Raw genomic sequence first — 20000 nt, 5'->3', positions numbered from 1 at the left:
AGCTACAAACAGAATTTCCCACAAACAAAATAAATTCCTTTTTTTATGGTTGCAGTTGTCACTCAGCCCTAAGCCCACTTGCTATTCTTGATTAGGGGAATTGCAAGCAAATTCCGGCTGCCTTAACCTTTCTGTCTGGAATTGTTGGGGTTTGGTTTTTTTTGAGGTTGATTTGAGCCACGTTTCCTGCATGTGCAGCTCTAGTCAACCCACTCCAGGTAGTCCATAATTCTTGGCAAAATATCTTAAGATGCAGTCTTCCCATTTCCTTCTCACCCATGCTTCCAGAGGGCAATGGATGCCCAGATACCCAGTCTGGATCCCACGTTTTTTAAAGGAGGTTTCCCTGCTCCCAACACACCTGTTTTAAATACATGAAGGACTTGTTAATTAGCTGATGAGGTGTTCCAGGTGCACTTGGAACAGGAAAAAACATCAAATGTGTAGTTCAGGGGGCTGGAACCACGTCCCCCCCCCCCCCCCCCCCCCCCCCCCCCCCCGAACCTGCCTGTTGACGCTACAAAGTGAAGCAGACGCAGCAAACAGGTAACATGTGATTGAGTCCCTCACACAGCAATAACTACCTTCTGATGTTTAAAGATTATTGATATATTACAAACCTTTCTGACTAGAGCTTACATAACCAACAGACATAAACGCGTAAGAGAGTGGAAATTCCGTACGCCACCATTTACGTTGTAGTGTTCTCCATTAAGATCAGAAAGGGGCTTCCGAGGGAACTCTGAGTCACAAAGCTGCTTCCTGCATGATTTCCTCCCTGTCTTTACTAGGGGTTGGGCAGGACAACACAGTAGCCAACTGGCTCAGTGAATTGCTCAGTGATTACAAACACCAAACTGGTTTTGGGTTCAATGGTCCTAGAATGCAGTATCAGGCTTGGATTCTGTAATGCATCACAGTTAACTGAGCAGTTAATGCAATTAGATTGACATTCTGCTGTCACGCCTGAGTCCCAGGTGAGTCTTGAGTATGGGACAGAGTAGGACTGTTGGAGCCAGACCTCAGGAGAAGTGATTTGAATAGCTATAAATGACATAAATGACCTAGCAGTCAGCGCACAGTCCAAGACTGAGTTTGTATTTGCAGTCCGGAAGGGTTTCTGCTGTGGTGGCAAGGAAATGCTTCATCTGGATGACATTGAAGTCAGAAAGGAACTGATGGAAGACGAGAAGCAGATGTATGTACCTAAAAGCGAAAGCTTCTGCCCCCTCAGTGAGCAAGTAGGGAGCCTAAACTCCCCTACTAATGTGGAGTTCCAGTAGCATGAGACTTCTCCAATAAATGTAGGATTTTAAATGTTGTGTTATTTTCTTTCCTTGTTTCTTTTTTCAGGTTTAGACACAGTTACAGTGTTTATATTGTTCACAGGAAGACCATCAGTGTAAGATGTCGGCCACTTAAAAGACACGTGAATACTAACAGCAGTCTGTGCATTTTCAAAAGAACGAAATGGCGTGTCCCACTTCAATGTACTTCAAAGCGATTAGTTTATCCAGTGATCTGATCTTACATCTTATAAATTCTATTTGTATAGCTGACTATTATAGTCTACCTGGTGTCTGATGATGGTAACAATTAACATTAAAAAATATATTTAGGAGCTTTAGTTGTTTGGGTTAATGGGGGTTCAATGAGAAATGAACACTTCGAGGGACGTGGACCTATTTCTCTTTACTATCTATTCTTGGGTTCCTAGGCTGCGATATCTTTGTTCTCGTCCCTCTGAAATAAAAGCATTATCCGTTTCTCCCACAGCCACTAAACTGTAATTAGCGTAATTCTTCTAATTAAAAGGCTTCGAGCGATTTCAGAGGTTCTGCAGTGGCACGTGGATGCGCTAACCTAAAATTGAAGCCTCACTGACTTTTAACAAAATGGGCTAAAATCATGCGGTCTCACAGTGACATTTGTACGGTTTAAACTTCAATAGGCCCATTATAAATACATACTGCCATCCAATAAAGTATTTCAATGTCCCTATAAAGCTCTTGTGCTAAAAGAAATGGTTTCGAATTAAAAACCCATTTACATCTGGTTGTTTAATGCGCTTTAAGTATCCGGATTATAATGCACACAGGGGAGTAACCACAGGAATTAAATTCAGCGTCGTTTGTTACGTCATAATGTAACTGTGCAGGGTCTGCCCAAAGCGCCGAAACTGGCGTCTTTCTTTCACATAAACACGCCATGCAAAATTAAGATGGTTGAACATGCCATCATCTAACCTACATCTAGAAATAGAAAAGAGGGACGTCACAGTAAAATGGCTGCCATATAAACCCGCAAACGGGTTTCTATTTGGCTGGTGTAAATACATGCGTTAAAAAAAATGATCAAGACACCATCCAGATTGTTTGGGGCGAATATAAAACGGAAGACGTGATAAGGAAAATCATGAAGTTAATGGTACCAACACGCAACCGCCTCCTTACAGTGAACGAATAACCACGGCACGCGCCCGCCCTGTCAGTAAGGCTTCCCTCTGACAAGCTGCCTTCCGGGTCGCGAGCGGGGACGACACGGCGCAGAGCGCTCGAGGACCAGTCAGGCGTGGAACCCATCCGCACATGACACTGGGCCAGTGCAGAAGCCCCGCGGGCCTATTGGATCGTCGTGCGCGCGTTTACCGACATGGCCGTGCAAAAAGCGTGTCTGTGCAAGGGGAAGCGAGAGCGTGATGTAATTTGCGTTGTGTGAGGTAGAAGACTACCGTGTTTCTTCCGTCCTTGTCTCATTTGGTTTCTATACTGTAATTACACGCCTCAGATTCCACCTTTTCTCTCTCATCTCTTCTCCTCTCTCACTGAATTCATGTATAATTACTTACATAATGATAGTTCTCTCCTCACTATTACAGTGCGTTTTGTCTTTGCCTTCCCAAAGACTTCTCTCTCTCTCTGTCTCTCTCTCTCTCTCTCTCTCTCTCTCTCTCTCCTTCTCTCTCTCACACACACACACACTCTCTCTCTCTCTCTCTCTCCCTCTCTCTCCTTTCCTCTCTCTCTCTCTCTCTCTCTCTCTCTCTCTCTCTCTCTCTCTCTCTCTCTCTCTCTCTCAATGTAGAAGAGCGCATAAGTCGACCTTTGCCATCGTTTATTGAAAGGGTCCGACTGTTTTCTCTTCATGTGCCTGTCGTGTGCAGTACATGTGCAGTACTCGAGGGCGAGTAGTCTGCGCGTGGTCACCTGCGCTGTGCGTTCGTCTGAGACGCGCTACGATGCCTCAACATTTTCGCATTGTATTTCTTTATGGAGAGAATTTGCAAATAACGTCCCAGCAGGTGCAATTAGTATAATTGCTTAGCAACAGAATGTCGCTTTAGCAGGAACAAAGCCGTCTGGAACGCTAAAGATGGAGCGCTCGTGAGGCACGGGGGCTCTGTGATTTCCGGTCGCGAATGAACGCGGCATCAAATCCCCAACTCTCTGCACTCATGTTGTCCTGAAACGCATATATTCTACTCCTGGTGTAAACGCCTTAGCAAAGGCAAGGGTGCAGTTTTAAATACCTGCACGTGCAAGGTCTGTTGGTGATGTGCATGTAAAGAATTGGAACTCTTTAGTGTTTACATGACATGCACTTTATCCAGTATAAGCGGTACGCATGTCTGTCCCGATATGGCACTAGCCTTCTTTACAAACTCACCTAGGCCCTTTCTGCATCACACAGCACACGCACATAGCCCAGGCACAGTTTTACACGAAGAACAAAGTCTGATTTGATTTCTCCTGTGACTATGAACTCTTCGTTCACCCTAAATACTATGGATCAAGTCATGAATGTTCATAAACGCCGTAATAGGACCTTATTTAAGCGTAAACCTCTTATTTTGTTATGAACTTGCTCCCTCGGGTGGTCATTTTGTATCATTACGCTTAGCACTGAACACCAAAGACAGGGACTAGGTTAAAGGACAGTGTCGAATAGTCATTTGCATTCTTGACGACACACCATTTCTTCAGAACGGTTAGCCTAGATTTTACGAGATTCCTATAGGATGGTACATAAAAGTCCCTCATTGGTTTATTTTGAGAACAAAGTTCGGTTACTCGTTCGTTTATACTCATTCTTGGAGACGCAAATGCATTTGGAGCATCTGAGCACGCGAAGCGCTCGCGTTCCCCCGCCCAGGCTGCGGCCGCTGCATTACTGCTGACGGAGCGCGGCTCGAGCGCAGCCCGCCCGGTCTCTCCCGGCGGAGTTTGTGCTGTGTTTGTTTTCCGGGCGTGTAAATTAGTCGTAATTCGTTTGCTCCGTAATGACGTGGGAGAGGGCTAATTAATACTGTGTTGATAGGTTCAATAATTAGTCTCTAGTGTGTTATGCTAATGAGAACCAGATTTTCTCCCCTCCGTTCTCCCTCGCGCAGACGTTCTCGCGCGTACGACAGTGCATATAAGATGACATATGTGTGCATAATTTATTTCTGTTTACTTATCTACTTTCTTAAACAATGACCTAAATTTAGGTGACAAGCTGTTCCTCGCATCATCCAAGTTCAGTAGCGCTCACGACTTCCGTTACATACCCTCAAATAGTCCTGACTGCCAGAAAACACGATTTTGCGCTACATTCATAAATTCATAGCATCGTCAAAACTGTCTAGAACTGAACACCACATAATAAACCAACAACAATGCACACATGAATTAGAATTTTATGAATAATGCACACATAAATTAGAACACATGAATGTTCTAACATGCAAGGAGCACTCACAAAAATACATATAGACTAATCTATAGTAATATAGACTAATCTATAGTAATATAGGACTAATCTATAGTAATATAGGACTAATCTATAGTAATATAGACCAATCTATAGTAATATAGGACTAATCTATAGTAATATAGACTATAGTAATATAGGACTAATCTATAGTAATATAGACTAATCTATAGTAGTATAGGACTAATCTATAGTAATATAGACTAAAACGTAGTAATTCGTTTTCCTACAGTACTCCATTAGCCCGTGAGCTGCAACACAAACTGGTTCATGCAGCCTGGCTCATAACAAAGTCTAAGAGGGAAAAATAAACTTCAAACGTGAGTTTTTATTTGTTTTTCCATCCGTTTTCCTCTGTCTCATTTCTTCCCTTCCCCTTTATCAGAAAAGACTGAAAAAAGAAAAAAGATAAAAAGAACAGTTAAAGGAAGGAAACAGAAGAAAAGAAAATATATATCCACCGTGAGGACAGCCTAGCAAATCATCTCCACGCAGTGCTCTACTTTAAAGGCCTTTGCATGAGGGCTGACGGAGTCTGTAGGGTTGGATTTCTCTCTCTCTCTCTCTCTCTCTCTCTCTCTCTCTCTCTCTCTCTCTCTCTCTCTCTTTCTCGTAGCTTGTTTGTTTGTTTGCTTGTTTTGCAGGAAGACGTGCCTTACCTCTGACCTCCAGCTTGCACTCGACCTCGTCCTCTCCGAGCTCGTTGACGGCCTTGCAGGTGTACTTCCCGCCGTCAAACAGGCTCGGCTTGCGGATGTTCAGAGTCAGGACCCCCTGGTTGTTCTGCATAATGTACTTGGGGTTGCTGCTGATTATTGTCTTATTCTTCATCCAGATGATTTTGGGCTGGGGAGAGCATAGACAACAGCAGGGGTGAAGATGAAAATGCACCATTAACTGTAAAAGATCATTAACCATGTGACCATTAACCATGTAACCATTAACCATGTAACCATTAACCATGTGACCATTAACCATGATCTTCTGCCGTTAAATGAGGGGAACCTCTCCACACATGCATTCATGCACACACACACACACACACACACACACACACACACACACTTACTTTTGGCAAGCCACGGACAGCACAGCTGAGGGCAGTGTTGTAGCCTGCAATGACACATCTGTCCATTAGGGGTGCCGTGAACTTGGGGCAGCTGTTCATATCTCTCTCCTTAAATGCCTGGCGCTTCGAGCGTAGACCTAGCGGGAAAGACGAGAGAGAACAGCTCAAGGGCACAGCACGTGTACCTTGGATACATGTGCACGCACCAACCACATTCTTGTCTACGCTAACATGAAGTGCTCTGCGCTTGCACACTATCACCCACGCCCAAATGACAACATGAGCCCTGAGGTCTTCCTCGATGTCCACAGTTTGCTGACATCAACAACATGGGAGCTTATGCTGTGCAAGCCCTCAAGAGCGCACAGTTTAAAAGCGTGCATGTGGGACACACTCGAATAGCACAACAGGTGTATGATGGTTCTTGTTTTCACCTCAGTGTTTGCACGACTTAACAAGTAATAATACATTAGTGGAGATTCATTTAACTCATATTTAGATATTTTCTTCTGTCATGATGCTCAGACTGCTTGAAACAAAATCATCCTCTTCGATTGGTCCTTGCCTGTATCTCAGAGAATTTTGGGTAATAGCCGGCTGCTGCACCTGCATTGTTATGACTCTCCCAGAAGGCCGCGGTACGGGCCATTAGAGGGCACTCGTGAGTGCCCATTTGTTTGCCGAAAAGATAAATGGGACACGCTGCGGCCTCGCAGTGTGCACACACATTTGTGGACTGCAGGATCACGAGTGCGCCATTTGAGATTGGTCTTACCTTTGCACTGTGCATGTGTGCTACCTGTGCATTGTATATGCATGCTACCTGTGCACTGTGCTTCCTCTATATTGTATATGCACTCTGTCTGTGCACTACTTTACCTGTGCACCATGCAACTTATGCATTTTATCTGTGTACAGTGGATGCACGCTACCTGTATGCAGTGCATGTGCATGGCCTGTGCACGGTGCCCTGTACATGCTTGCTACCTGTGTACTGTGCATGCACACGACCTGTGCACTGGGCTACCTGTGCAATATGCACGTGCAGTACCTGTCTTGGCGATGACAGCCGTATTTTTGCTGAGTCCTGCATCCTCACTTAGGCCACAGATGTTCTCACTGAATACACGGAACGAGTACTCATTCCCCATCACCAGGTCGGACACAGTGCACCTGGGCCTGCGGTTGTGCTCATACACCGTGAACCATTCCTACACAAAGGTCAAGGTCATAGGTCACACAGCTCTGTCACAAGCAGAGGCATGATGCTGGGTAACAGGAGTCACCCAGGGGAAGTGTGTAAGTGTGTGTGTGTGTGTGTGTGTGTGTGTGTGTGTGTGTGACTGCGCATGTGTGTGTGTGCACGCAGTGTATTTCGGCATCTATGTGCACATTTGCAGTGCATGTGCAGGACTGCATGCATGCGTGTTTTCTGTAGTCACCTTTGTCTTCATGTCGGCCTTCTGGATGGTGTATCCAGTGATTTCGCTGTTGCCATTGTCTTTAGGAGGCTTCCACTCCAGGGCAGCATTAAAACCCCAAACATCAGTCACCATGACAGCTATGGGGGGACCAGGCTTCTCTGTGTTCATAAGTGTGTGTATGTGTGTAAGTGTGTGAGTGTAAGTTGGGAAATAGAAAGAAGAAGAGTTTTTGGTATAATTAGCTCATGAAAGTTCAGACACGCTAAAAAAGTTCAACTGCATGCCAACGCAGACATTCATGTGCACTGAGTATGCAGACGCGCGTGTGTGCAAACATGCACGTTCACTGCATGTGTGCAGATGTGCATGTGCAGACGTGCATGTGTGCTGCGTGTGTCCATGTATGTATGTGTTTGTGTATGGTAGTGTGTTTGTGTGTGATAGTGTCTTTGTGAACATGCATTCGTGTGTCTTCGGGTCTTTGTGTTGATGTGTTAGGGTGTTTGTGTATGCATATATGTGTACGTGAGTGTTAAGATTGTGCCTGTGTGTTTGAATGAGGATGTATGTGTGCATGTTCATGCTTGTGTGTGTGTGTGTGTGTGTGTGTGTGCATGTTTGTGCTTGTGTGTAAATGTTTGTGTGCGCTCCACCCACCCACGATCTGGATCTCAATAGCGGCCTTGTCCTCCATGTTCTCGATCTGGACGGAGAGGGTGTAGCATCCTGAGTGCCCCCGGGTCGACTCTCTGATGAACAAAATGGTGTCCACCTCCGTGGTGCGCACATTAACCAGCTTCATGTCCAGTGGCGCGCCATCCTTGAACCACGTCACCACGGGGCGGGGCTTGCCCTGCAAGGACCAGACGTGCTCGCTAGGGAAGTGGAGGAGGAACGTGGAGGTGTCCTCGAACTGGACACAAAAACAAAATATACAGTTGGCTGACCTGGAAGGGAATGACGAGGTTGACCTTCTCGCCCACTCTGCGGATAAACTTAGTCCTCAGCTGACGAGGAAGACGAATCCTGGGGTTCTCTGAGAGATGAAGAGAGATGGCAGAGAAACAGAGGGAGACTGGGAAAATATCACTGAACTAAAAGGCCTTTATTTATATATACATATTAAGTACTTGCTTTTAAATATAATTAAGTATCAAAGGTTATATATATATATAAATATAGATAGATAGATAGAGAGAGAGAGATATTCAAAATTGTTATAAAGTACACATTTTCCAGAGAAACAGAACGTTTCTGACAGAGCTCCTTCATCAGAAGCACTTTGCTTGCACAGCCGATGTAGGACCTTTGTCCAAAACATCCTGACATTCTGTTTCTCTGGAAACTCTGTATGCCTTATTACAATTTTGAATATCTCTCTCTCTCTCTCTCTCTGTGTGTGTGTGTGTATGTGTGTATATATATATATATATATATATATATATATATATATATATATATATATATATATATATATATATATATATTCTCTGAAGAACATGTAAAGATATTCAAAATAATATATATATCATTAATCAGATCAATTACTGGTTACAGTTCCTCACACAGAGGCACCCCAGAGACAGTGCAAGACTCCACCCGTCTGACGCTGTAACCTCCACCCGTCTGACACTGTAACCTCACAGCTGTGCAGCTATGTGCCAGCTTGTTAGCCTCTGCGTGGGTGCAGCAGGTCAGATATATCAGCCAGTTAAAAGGTGAGCTGTGCAGGCATTGGTCTGCTTCCACCTGACACCACTCATATTCTTTCACAGTTCAGAAAGTTTAGATAGTTTAGACAATCCAGTTTTTCCCCCAGTTTGGAGTAACTTTTGGAGTAGTAGACAGAGCAGTAAAAATAGTTATATTAGAGATGTCATGGTGGAGTGAAAGCACAAAAGTCTCCAAAATAGTGTGTTGTGTTTGTGTTGAGGAATGTGTTGTGGTGAAGAATGTCAGAGATACATAAGTAGTATGTTGTGCTGCGAGTGAGAAGTGAGCTGTGTTTGTGCGGGAGAGCGTGTTGTCCTGTGTGAGTACTATGCTGTGTGTTAATAACATGTTGTGTTTGTGTTGTGACACTGTTGTGCTGCGTTACGTTGTTCTGTGTGTGAGTCGTGTGTTGTGTTTGTATGTATGTAGAGAAGCATATGGAGAATGTTATCCTAAGGGGTGTTTGTGGAAGGAGAGAGCGAGACAGAGAGAGAGAGACATTCTCTCACCAGTGATCTCCCTGATGGTGACTCCTTGGTTAATCTCCGCTGGGGCGCTACACCCAGCTATGTTAACAGCTTTCACCCGGAACATGTACTTCTCCCCCAGCTGCAGGCCACGAACCCGAAAGATGGTGTTCTCTATGGGGTCCTCGTTGGCCTGTACCCACTCAGTCCCTGAGAGAGAGAGAGACACACACACACACACACACCCCAAACACACACCCCAGAGGCTGCCATTTTTTCCACACTATTTTAAAGAACCTCTCTCTTGATGCAGAAGACAGCTAACGTGCAGCCAATTGTACAACATTCAGTATAGCCCTCGACACAGGGATTTTATCTGTTGATAAAACCTCACAACTTATTTCCTTTGATAACTGTGATTTCAATGACAGCCCTTGCTGTCTGGGCAGCTCCTGGTCCTCACCTCCTTCAAGGCAGTACTCGATGATATAACCATCCACGCCCCCCGCGCCGATCCGCTCTGGAGGGCGCCACTTCAGGGCGCAGGTGCCATCGGTGATGTCATCCACGATCAGCCTGGTTGGTTCACTGGTCGGCGCTGTGAGCGACGGTGAGTGGAAGAGAGAGGGAGAGAGAGATGGATGGAGAGAGAAAGTGAGAGAGAGAAAAAGGGAAGAAGACGCGAGAATGCAAGAGGGAGATTAGGAAAAAAAGATTTTCGTGGACCAGTTTTTAATTCTCCCCATAAATTCCCCTCCCATTAGGAAGGGTTCCTGAGGAAATCTCAGAAGAATGTGCTCTAACAGTGAGGTCTGTTGTGAGGTCTCTAAACACCCTCCAGAAAACTAGACCATAGCAGTGTGATGCAGATATTTCTCTCGTCTCCTGTAAATCTTTTGTTGTTCCCGTGACAGAAACATGGGTAGTTAACTCATCGTGTGAGGAGGGAGGCCCTACGTTTAATTGTGACCCTGACGCCAAATTAGGCCTGGTTTTATTTTCCATAAACACTGTTTCATCTTAAGCTGAATCTGGCGTCTGTAAAGTAAATGGTCTGTGAAGCGGTGTGTAAAGTAGGCTGTGGTCTGTAAAGTAAACAACGCAGTCTGAAATCTATCACGTGAAATATTAGGTTGATAGTTATAAAGTCATTTATCTCAGTCCCATTGTCATTTCCTTTTCCCCAGCACACCTTAAGCAGACAGGACTTGTTGCCAGAGTGTTGGAGCAGGTGCATGCCACCTGGCTGCCATGCCTAGGACTCTGGACTCACCAATGGGCATGAAGGGTTTGGAGACGCCACTGGGCTGGGAGATGCCGATGCCATTGACCGCGAACACACGCATCTCGTACATCATGCCCTCGATCATCTTCTTTGCCTCATACGTCGTCATCTCATAGACGTCAAAGTTCAGCTTCGTCCACCTGGATGAGTCCTTCTTCTTTCTCTCCATCAAGTAACCTTGGAAACAGGATGACAGTTTCAGATCCCTATAGGGTAACCATATCTCAAAAATAAAACAAAACTCAACTAAAATTGTCTGCACTGGACTGGGGAGTTTTTCCTGCTGGGGTTTGCTCTGTTCATTCTTGAACCACTGACAGGACCACCAAGCTTCTGGAGGCCATTGGAATTTCTTTGCCCCAGTTCACACCTCAGAGCACTTCATTTGATTCAGTATGAAGTTGAACGTCTGTTTGCAAGCAAGGGACAGCGCAACGGTAAGCCATGAAACTGTGAGCATGACACGCAGGTGGTATAATCTCTGTTGGCCAATTAAATCTGCAAAGAAACCATATTTTCAATTAACCTCCGAGTTGTTGGTGTTTACTGTGAAGTGCCTGAGAAAACCTGAGAAGACTGCAATCTGTTCAGCTGAGACTGTTGAATCTCATGCACACTCCCTGTGGGGGTTAAGACATCATCTCCAAATACCCTGAAGAAAACTAGACCACAGTAGTGGAACTCTGAGATATTTCTGTCTTCTGCTAGAAAGCTTTTGTTGTGCGTGTGACAGAAACGCAGGGTGTTGACTCATCCTGTCTTCGCTAAGCTGCGTGGGTAGGAAGAAATGGGTGAAGAGGCCCCACCTTTCACTGGAACCCCGCCGTCAAATTTGGGCGGGTCCCACAGAACAGTGGCCGTGTCCTCTCCAACTCCAGTGCAACGAACGTTCTCTGGTGGGTCGGGTACATCTACGGAACGAAGGGAAGGGAAGGGAATTTAGGAAATAATAAAAATACACTTAAAGATTGTAAGGCTCATGGGAAATACACATAGTGTATCCAAACGTATGTGGTTGGGCTGACGCATGTAGCACATAAAATCACCTATCTGCTAGACATCACTAACTATAGAGCTCCAACCTGACTCTGAACTGCATGTCGGGAACTTCATGAAATGGATTTCCATGGCAGAGCAGATTCACACAAGCCCAAGAGCACTAAAACGTAAATCATTGGCTGGAGTGGAGTGAAGCATGCTGGTCCAGGACTGTGGAGTAGTGGAAACGTGCTGTCTGGAATGACGAATCAAGCTTTGCAATCTGGCAGTCCAATAGAAGAACCTGGGATCTGCAGATGCCAGGAGAACACTACCTACTGGAATGTACAATGACAACAGTAAAGTTTGGTGAAGGAGGGATAATAGTCTGGGGAGGAGTTAAGAACTCCAGTAGACTGCACAAATCCTGACCTCAACTGAACACCTTTGGAGTGAATTAGGATGTTGATTGTGAGCCAGGCCTTCTCATCCAATTCCATAGTATTGCCAGTGGTTTTGTGGGCTGATGTACTACGGAGTGGTGGCTCTGTAGTAAAGGTACTTGACTAGAAATCAGAAGGTTGCCAGTTCAAGCCCCATCACTACTGGGTTGCCACTGTTGTGCCCCTGAGCAAGACCCTTATGGCTCAAATTGCATTCAGTCATAATTGTAAGCTGCATTGGATAAAATTGTCAGCTGTAAATGTTAAAAACAGCATATATAAAAACTGACTGGCATGGCAAGAGAGAGGCAGAGTGCATTTTCACATATAGTTCTGCTGATGAACCAAACTCAGTTTTGATAAAGGGAACCATCTGCAACTGACTGCAGTTCTCTTTAGGTTCAGAACCAAACTTTAAAGAGGGATCAGATCTCCTGGTCCTCTTTAGCACTGGTGAGATGTCAGACCACAGCTTCTTTAGAACTCAGACCCCATCTGTATAACACTGAATTATGGGTAATGTATTCAGTATAGCCACATTTAATTATGCTATTTTCATAAAGTGAGAAAAGTGAACAAAAACAGAACTGACATAAGACAGCAAAAGAGTTTTAAAAAATCAAAGAGGAGACATGCATGGAGGAGATTCATTTTGCAGCTATTTTTCTTGACTTTGTTTGTATCCAAGTTCAAGTTCAAGTTTGGTTTATTTGTCGCACACATAGTCATACACGGTATAACTCGCAGTGAAATGGTTGAGAGTGCTCTGTCCAAACTGAGGAAAAAGAAAAACAGGGGTGCGTAGAGAAATATATATTCTATATATGTACAAAATATATTAACAATGTATGTATATTATGTTTATATACACAATGTACAATATATATGGATATGTATATATGTATGTACACAATGTACAGTTCCATCGTACAATTGAACATATTTACAGTTACATGGTGCTGGTGGTCCCCACAGTTTATCAGTTTCCATCACAATCCTCCTGGCCTTGGTCTGGCACCGCTTGTAATAGATGGTCTGCAGGTCAGGAAGTTCCGTGTGAGTGATGCGCTCTGCTGAACGCACCACCCTTTGGAGTGCTTGTCTGTCCTGCTTGGTGCTGTTCCCAAACCAGACTGTGATGTTCCCCGTGAGGATGCTCTCGATAGTGCAGGGGAAGAAGTTCCGCAGTACCTTGAAGGGCAGTCTGAAGTCTCTTAGGCGTCTGAGGTGGTAAAGTCGCTGACGAGCCTTCTTTGCCAGGGAGTTGGTATGGCGGGACCAGGACAGGTCCTGCGAGATGTGAACACCAAGGTACCTGAAACTATCTACTGTCTCCACCGTGGTTCCACTGATCCTCACAGCTTCGTAGTGCCGCTCCTGCTTCTTGCTGCAATCCACGATCAGCTCCTTTGTCTTACTGACGTTTATGAGGAGATTATTTTCCTGGCACCAGTTCTCCAGGTGTTTAATCTCCTCCAGGTAGGCCCTCTCATCGTTGTCCGAGATCAGGCCCGTGATGACGGTGTCGTCAGCAAAGTTGACAATGATGGTGGAGCTGGATGTGGCTGTGCAGTCGTAGGTGTACACTGAGTAGAGCAGGGGGCTTAGGACACAACCCTGAGGAGCTCCAGTGCTGAGGGTGAGGGTGGATGAGGCACAGTTGCCCACCCGTACTGATTGTGGTCTGTCTGTTAGGAAGTTGGAGATCCAGTCGCACAGGGATGTATGCAGTCCTAGATCCTCCAACTTAGTAGTGAGTAGGGAGGGGATGAGAGTGTTAAATGCTGAACTGTAGTCGGCAAACAGCATTTTAACATAATTACCCCTCCCTTTGTCCAGGTGGGTCAGTGCGGTGTGGAGCAGATGTGCAATTGCATCATCAGTGGAAGACTGTCAGTGTATATGGCAAGCCTCGAGATGTACCGTAAATAAAAATACGAACAGGACCACGGAAACTTTGTTTTCAGAGCACACGTGTCAAGTGGACCCCCCAACGAATCGTACTGAGATCACCTCGAGAGTTGGTCTTAGTTTTCATTTTGGGATCCATTCAGGGATGTCTGATTTCATCTGACGTGTTCACATGTGCAAAAGGAGTCTGAGACTCAGCACCATGATTCAGCAGTCTGAAACCATGCCCTGAGACAGAAAGCTTCTTTTCCTACAGGCAGTAACCGTTCTGATCGCATTTCCACTGGAATACAGTTTGGCACGGAAGGCTTACAAACCCGGCTCATTTATCTCAGCACAGTTCGCTCACGATGCTCAGGAGCACAGAACTGTTCAGGCAGAGTGGCTTAATGATATCGGGATTCATTGGTTGGTTCTACACAAATAGAGGTGAGCCTCTTCTTGATGCCTTCTCTCTAGTTACCTGCATTAGTTTTGCACATATAACAAGAAATAATAAACCATCCAAACGGCTCCAAATTAACTATTCTGTTGGATACATGCAGTAACTGAAGATGTTTAGTGCCATAATTATGACAAGAAACTTTTACTGTATTTCCAGCACAACACATGAAAAGAAATTGTAACCAGTCTATGCAGTCCAGAATGGCACAGAATGACCTGACATGCCCTGACATGTCCGGACATGTCCGGACACGGTTTTAGTAGCTGTTTGACCTTACAGTGATAAAGGCTCAAGAGAGACAGAAAGAGAAACATATTGATAGAGAAGGTTGGAGGGGAGAATTGAATGCCATCACACCCTTACCAACAATCTTGATGTTCAGCTCAGCGTTGTCCTCTCCTGCTGGGTTGGTGACAGTGATGGAATAGGCACCTTCATCTCCTCTCTCTGCTCCTTCAATCACGAAGCTGCTGAGGTCCTTTCTGCTCTCCACCCGTACACGACCCTCCATGCTGGAGATCTCCTGCCCATGGAACAACACCACAAACCAAACACATCAGACAACAAGCAATCACATCACTCCCCCCGACCAAACACATCACCCATGAACCAATCACATCACCCCCAACCAAACACATCATTCATCAGCCAAACACATCACCCACAAACCAAACACATCACACACCAATCACATCACACACCAACCAATCACATCACCCACCAACCAAAACACATCACCCATGAACCAAACACATCACCCAACACATCACCCACCAACCAAACACATCACCCACAAACATCACCCCCCAACTAAATACATCACCCACAAACCAATCACATCACATACCAACCAATCACATCAATGTAAATGTAATACACACACGGCAATAATTCTAACACTTAATGCATACCAACATCATTTAAACATATAAAACATAACACTTGTTCAGTGTATCCTGGTTTAAGGCCCGATTTCATTCAAATACACCCCCAAGCACTTTGCTATCAATTTTGGAGGTGGGGTGGGGCTCTCACATTCTCTCCTCTCTTCCAGCAGACAGTAGGCGCGGGTTCTCCCGTGATCTCCACATCCAGACGCAGCTTGTTTCCAGCAACCACGATAATGGTGTTTTTGTTGGTCATGCTGCCAGTGGTGTCTAGGTGGATCTTGGGAGGTTCTGGAGAAGTTTAGTCTTAGACACGTCAGCAAACCACCGCGGGCACAAGTACATGTGAAGTGAATAAACATAGTAAGAAAATAAACAGGAAGTGCAAACCTACCCTGCCGAGGAATATATTCGATTTTGATTTCTGTGGGAAACAAAGCAAGCAAACTCAGTCAAAGTATTGCAGCATGGCTGAAAATGGTTGTGTGTGTGCGTGTGTGTGTGTGCGCGTGTGTGTGTGTGTGCATGTGTGGGTGTGTTTGTGTGCATGTGAATGTGTGCGTGTTTACAGGTGTGCGCATATGTGTGTGAATGTATGTGTGTATGCATGTGCATTTGAAAGTGCACATATGCATGCATTCATACGTGTGTGTGTGTGTGTGTGTGTGTGTGTGTGTGTGTGTGTGTGTGTTGTACCTATGAAGTTAAGCTTGGCTGAAAGGCTGAGGGCGTGGCCGTCAGGGACGAAGGTGTAGTCTCCTGCATCCTCTGCCTTCACGTCGTCAATCACCAGTTTGTGAATCCTGGTTGACCGTGAGCCAGCATTACCAAGGCAACCTCTTATTCTTTCCCCACTAAATACACTAAAAGTCTCCATCTCCACGGTAACAATGAAGAGTATACTATGATTTATTAGTTTTATGAAGGAAAACCCCTGCATGTGACTGAACCTGAAGCTCTCTCCTGGAAAAATCCAACAACCCCACCCACTGAAATGTGGAGGACATCTAGGTGGAGCACTCAGTCATTGGCCGTGTGAGGGTGGATACATTTACCTGCTGTGTATGTGATATTTTTAAGTGTTTACCGGTGGTTGTGTTTTATATCGATGTGTTTACCTGCCGACGTGTGCTATTGTGATGCGTTTCCTGCCGATATGTGCTATACCGATGCGTTTTCCTGCTGACGTGTGTCCTTTTCATGCATTTGCCTGCAGGCATGTGTCATTTTGACGTGTTTACCTGCTGATGTGTGGTATAATGATGTGTTTATCTGCCGACGTGTGTTATATTGATGCGTTTACCTGCCGACATGTGTCATTTTGATGTGATTGCTGGCCACGACCTCCACCCCATCCTTGTACCATTTGCCGGTAACTTTGTCAGACACCTCACACTTAAAGACGGCCTGCTCTGTCGACCTCACTGTCAGATCTGCTATGCTCTGAAGAATCTTCAGTTCCTTATCTGAGACAGACAGAGGGGTGGCATATACATCAATGTGCGTGTGCGTGCGTGTGCGTGCACGTACACGTGCATTCTTGCGTGTATATGTGTAGGTGTAAGTTTCTACAATGCAGCGAATTTGTTATCTTGATTCTATCATTTTTGTCAAGAATGTTATTCTAGTTCACAGCAGAATTTTAAAAAAAATCACATGCACACACACTGTGTGTATGTATATAATATTTTTTAAGTACCTTCCACTTCCAGCTCGGCCTTCGACTCCCCCCCATTTGTAACGACGTGGTACATTCCAATATCCTCCTTCGTAGCCTCACTGATGATGAGCCAGTGCTTCTTCCCGTCTTTCTTAAAGCGATACTTCCCATCCCTACTCAGCTCTACGCCATCCTTCATCCTGAAAAATATACCCTGTGTTTTGGAACTGTACAAATACAACAAAACAAACAAACAAAAAACAGCTTGGCCAGCCTAGTTTAATGACCATCCACTCCAGTGACATCAGAAATGCTTGGAAATCTCCGAAGGAAGCACAGAATTTGAGAGCCTTATGTGTTTAAGTGCCAAAATTTGTAGATTGGTAGTTATAGCCACAGTTAACAAAAATGTAAATATTTGAACGTGACGACAACAATGGTTCCAGTGGTAAGCGGAGCACTAGGGGCTCTGACCCCCAAACTGGGAGAATGTGGCTCCAGCAGATCCCAGGAACAACAGCCAAGATCTCCATCCAGAAGAGTGCAGTCCTGGGAACAGCTGAGACACTACGCAGGACCCTCAGGCCCCCAGGCCTCTGGTAGAGGACCCGAGCTGTTGGACGCAGGTGGGGGATGATTCAGAAGTAGTGGTTCAAGAAGAGGACTGGCAGATTTTGCAATTTGCCTTAGATCTTTTTATGAAATAACGTAGCAAAATCATCAGCAGTGAGAGAGGTCGGTTAAGGGAGAGACAGAGGGAGGGAAGAGAAAGAAAGATGCTATGGAGTTTGCATTAGTCAGACGTAGATACTGCCAGCTTTGCCTTGTAGAATGATGTCTCAGCAGGAGTCACTTTAGCACGATAGGAGATCTGTGTCAGCTTGTGATTTCCTCCGCTTCCTTCCAGTTGCTCCTAATTCTCTCCGAGTGCTATGTAGGACATCTGATAACCAAGGAGCTGGAAGAGAACACTTTCTAGGTCTGGAAGATAGAGGGCATAGAGGTTAAATGAATGGAGAAAGTGAAGAGAGGAAGGTTTGAGTGCAGGTTTGAGCAGGTTTGAGTGCTGGAGAGAAAAACGGGTCAAGGTGTGGTGGGGATGGGAGGAGAGATGGCGTGGAATCGCTCGTCACGCTATTCGAGGACTTGGCAGTGGCAGTGGTTGAGGTTGAAGCAGAGGCGAGAGGGGTACAAAAAGTGGATTGCATTGGCGAGGCACAAGAATGCGAAGTGATCGGAGAAGTGAAGTGGGGCTATGTTGATGTCTAGAACCCAGCAAGGTCTTTTGAACACCAGGCCCAGGACATTGCCACCTTTGTGAGCTGGAGGGCTGGCGAATGAGTCTTAGAGAGCGAGAACACAGCAGGGCTGCGGCTTGTCTGAGGGAAGGCTGAAGTCTCCATGGAGAGTATGTTGGGTTTCCTCAGAAGGGAAGAGACTAAGGAGGATGTCCTGCTCTTCTGTGACAGTTCCTAGAGGACCAGGTGAGTGGTAGATAACACCACTATGGAGATTGATGGGAGAGCAGGCTGTAACGGCATGGAATCCGAATGATGAAATATCAAGATGAGGCGGCGAAAGAGGTGTGAAGCGTCATTTCTGGGACAGAAGTAAGCCCGTACCACTGCCACTGCCAGTTTCTCGGAGAGCGCGACAAGTGACTGAGTTCTCCGGAGTGATCCAGGTCTTAGTTAGTGCCAGGAATTGGAATGAGTGAAGGGAAACCAAATCTGAGATGAAATCAGCTTTCTTGACAGCAGAATGACAGTTCCGGAGTCCTCCTATCACCAGTGTTCTGGACGAAGGAAGCAGTAGGGATTGGCCTTTGCATTGTGGGGGACATCCTCAGGGCCTCTGAGATATGAGGACTTGGACATGAAAGATGTGGAAGTCATCCAGAAGTAAGGTAAGAATATTGAGAGGTAGAGCTAAAAGATGGTAGAGATAGAGCAAGGGTTTGAGTAGCTACAGGTTTTAATGCATAATATAAGTAAGTGTTAGTGTATAGCGAAGAGAAGATAAATGGACCTTTAGCCAGGTAGACGTCCACTTAGTTAACTAAGGGAGGCTCGTAGGTCCATAAACATCTGTAAACGTCTGTAGTGGGCTACACTTTTAATTTGTCAGTTCATACTTAAGTCTAACACAACACTGCACCTTGACTGACTACTAATTCGCACACCAAACGAGACTGAAACTGACAGTTCCAAGCATGTAGTATACTAAATATAAGTAGTATACAAAAGGCCAGAGTAGTAAACTGCAAGCATGAAGTGCTTTGGATGTCTTCTTTCTCTGCATTTCATCAATAATGTATTTTTTCCCCTGAAGGTCTTGAGTCCAGTTTCCAAGTGTTGATATTTTAATATGGCTGGTGTTACATGCTGAATAGCTAGCTACATAATAAATATGCCTATTGGTTTGCTAATTGCAAAAATCCATTTCTCATCACTGAACAAAGTGTTGGGCCCCTCAGCAAGGCCCTTAACCCTCAATTGCTCAAGCTGTACTCAGCCATAATTGTAAGTTGCTTTGGATAAAAGTGTCAGATAAATGCCGTAAATGTAATCCTCGTTACCATTAATAGCATGAACAATATGAATGTAATATGGAGCATCCCATATTGCAAGCTAGGATAAAGCTCTCTGCAAAAATGCCACTAGCTAACGTGAAAATGATTATTATTGGATGTAGTGGTATATCTAATGACCTAGCTAATTCTATACTTAATTGGAAAACAATGATCGCACTTCATAGACAACAAGATGCTGATTTCAGACTCCTCTGATAACCACTGTGTGTCTAATGCTAACGTAATTAGCGAGGGTTACCTTAGCTATTTTAGTTACTGCAGACACATGCTGACACTCCTTGACATGCACTATTCAAAAACTGGACAGTCAGCAAAAATGCTTCTTCTGGGTTGGCCAAAAACAAAGCAAAACAAAACAAGAATAAAGGTTAGA

At 45.0% G+C, this 20000-nt stretch overlaps 1 protein-coding gene across 2 annotated transcripts in view; it reads right to left on the bottom strand.

Moving 5' to 3' along the window:
• Positions 1–5087: 5087 nt before the first annotated feature.
• The window catches only part of mybpc2a (myosin binding protein Ca), a 41165-nt gene continuing 26252 nt past the window's right edge, over positions 5088–20000 (bottom strand). For both annotated transcript variants that reach the window (XM_035527353.1, XM_027025669.2), the window contains 17 exons: positions 17074–17234; positions 16678–16840; positions 16071–16177; positions 15769–15798; positions 15523–15665; positions 14851–15010; positions 11517–11621; positions 10699–10887; positions 9889–10023; positions 9468–9635; positions 8193–8281; positions 7903–8098; positions 7264–7403; positions 6873–7032; positions 5822–5958; positions 5412–5598; positions 5088–5143 (listed from right to left, as the gene is read on the bottom strand). In XM_035527353.1, coding sequence (XP_035383246.1) covers positions 5112–5143; positions 5412–5598; positions 5822–5958; positions 6873–7032; positions 7264–7403; positions 7903–8098; positions 8193–8281; positions 9468–9635; positions 9889–10023; positions 10699–10887; positions 11517–11621; positions 14851–15010; positions 15523–15665; positions 15769–15798; positions 16071–16177; positions 16678–16840; positions 17074–17234 — 2302 coding nt within the window. In that variant the 3' untranslated portion in view covers positions 5088–5111. The remainder of the gene's footprint in view (positions 5144–5411; positions 5599–5821; positions 5959–6872; positions 7033–7263; positions 7404–7902; positions 8099–8192; positions 8282–9467; positions 9636–9888; positions 10024–10698; positions 10888–11516; positions 11622–14850; positions 15011–15522; positions 15666–15768; positions 15799–16070; positions 16178–16677; positions 16841–17073; positions 17235–20000) is intronic.

Source organism: Electrophorus electricus, chromosome 1 (assembly GCF_013358815.1).
Source record: "Electrophorus electricus isolate fEleEle1 chromosome 1, fEleEle1.pri, whole genome shotgun sequence".
In the NCBI taxonomy this organism is placed as follows: domain Eukaryota; kingdom Metazoa; phylum Chordata; class Actinopteri; order Gymnotiformes; family Gymnotidae; genus Electrophorus; species Electrophorus electricus.
Note: the sequence above shows the minus strand (reverse complement) of the source record. Positions and strands in the feature narration are given on the sequence as shown.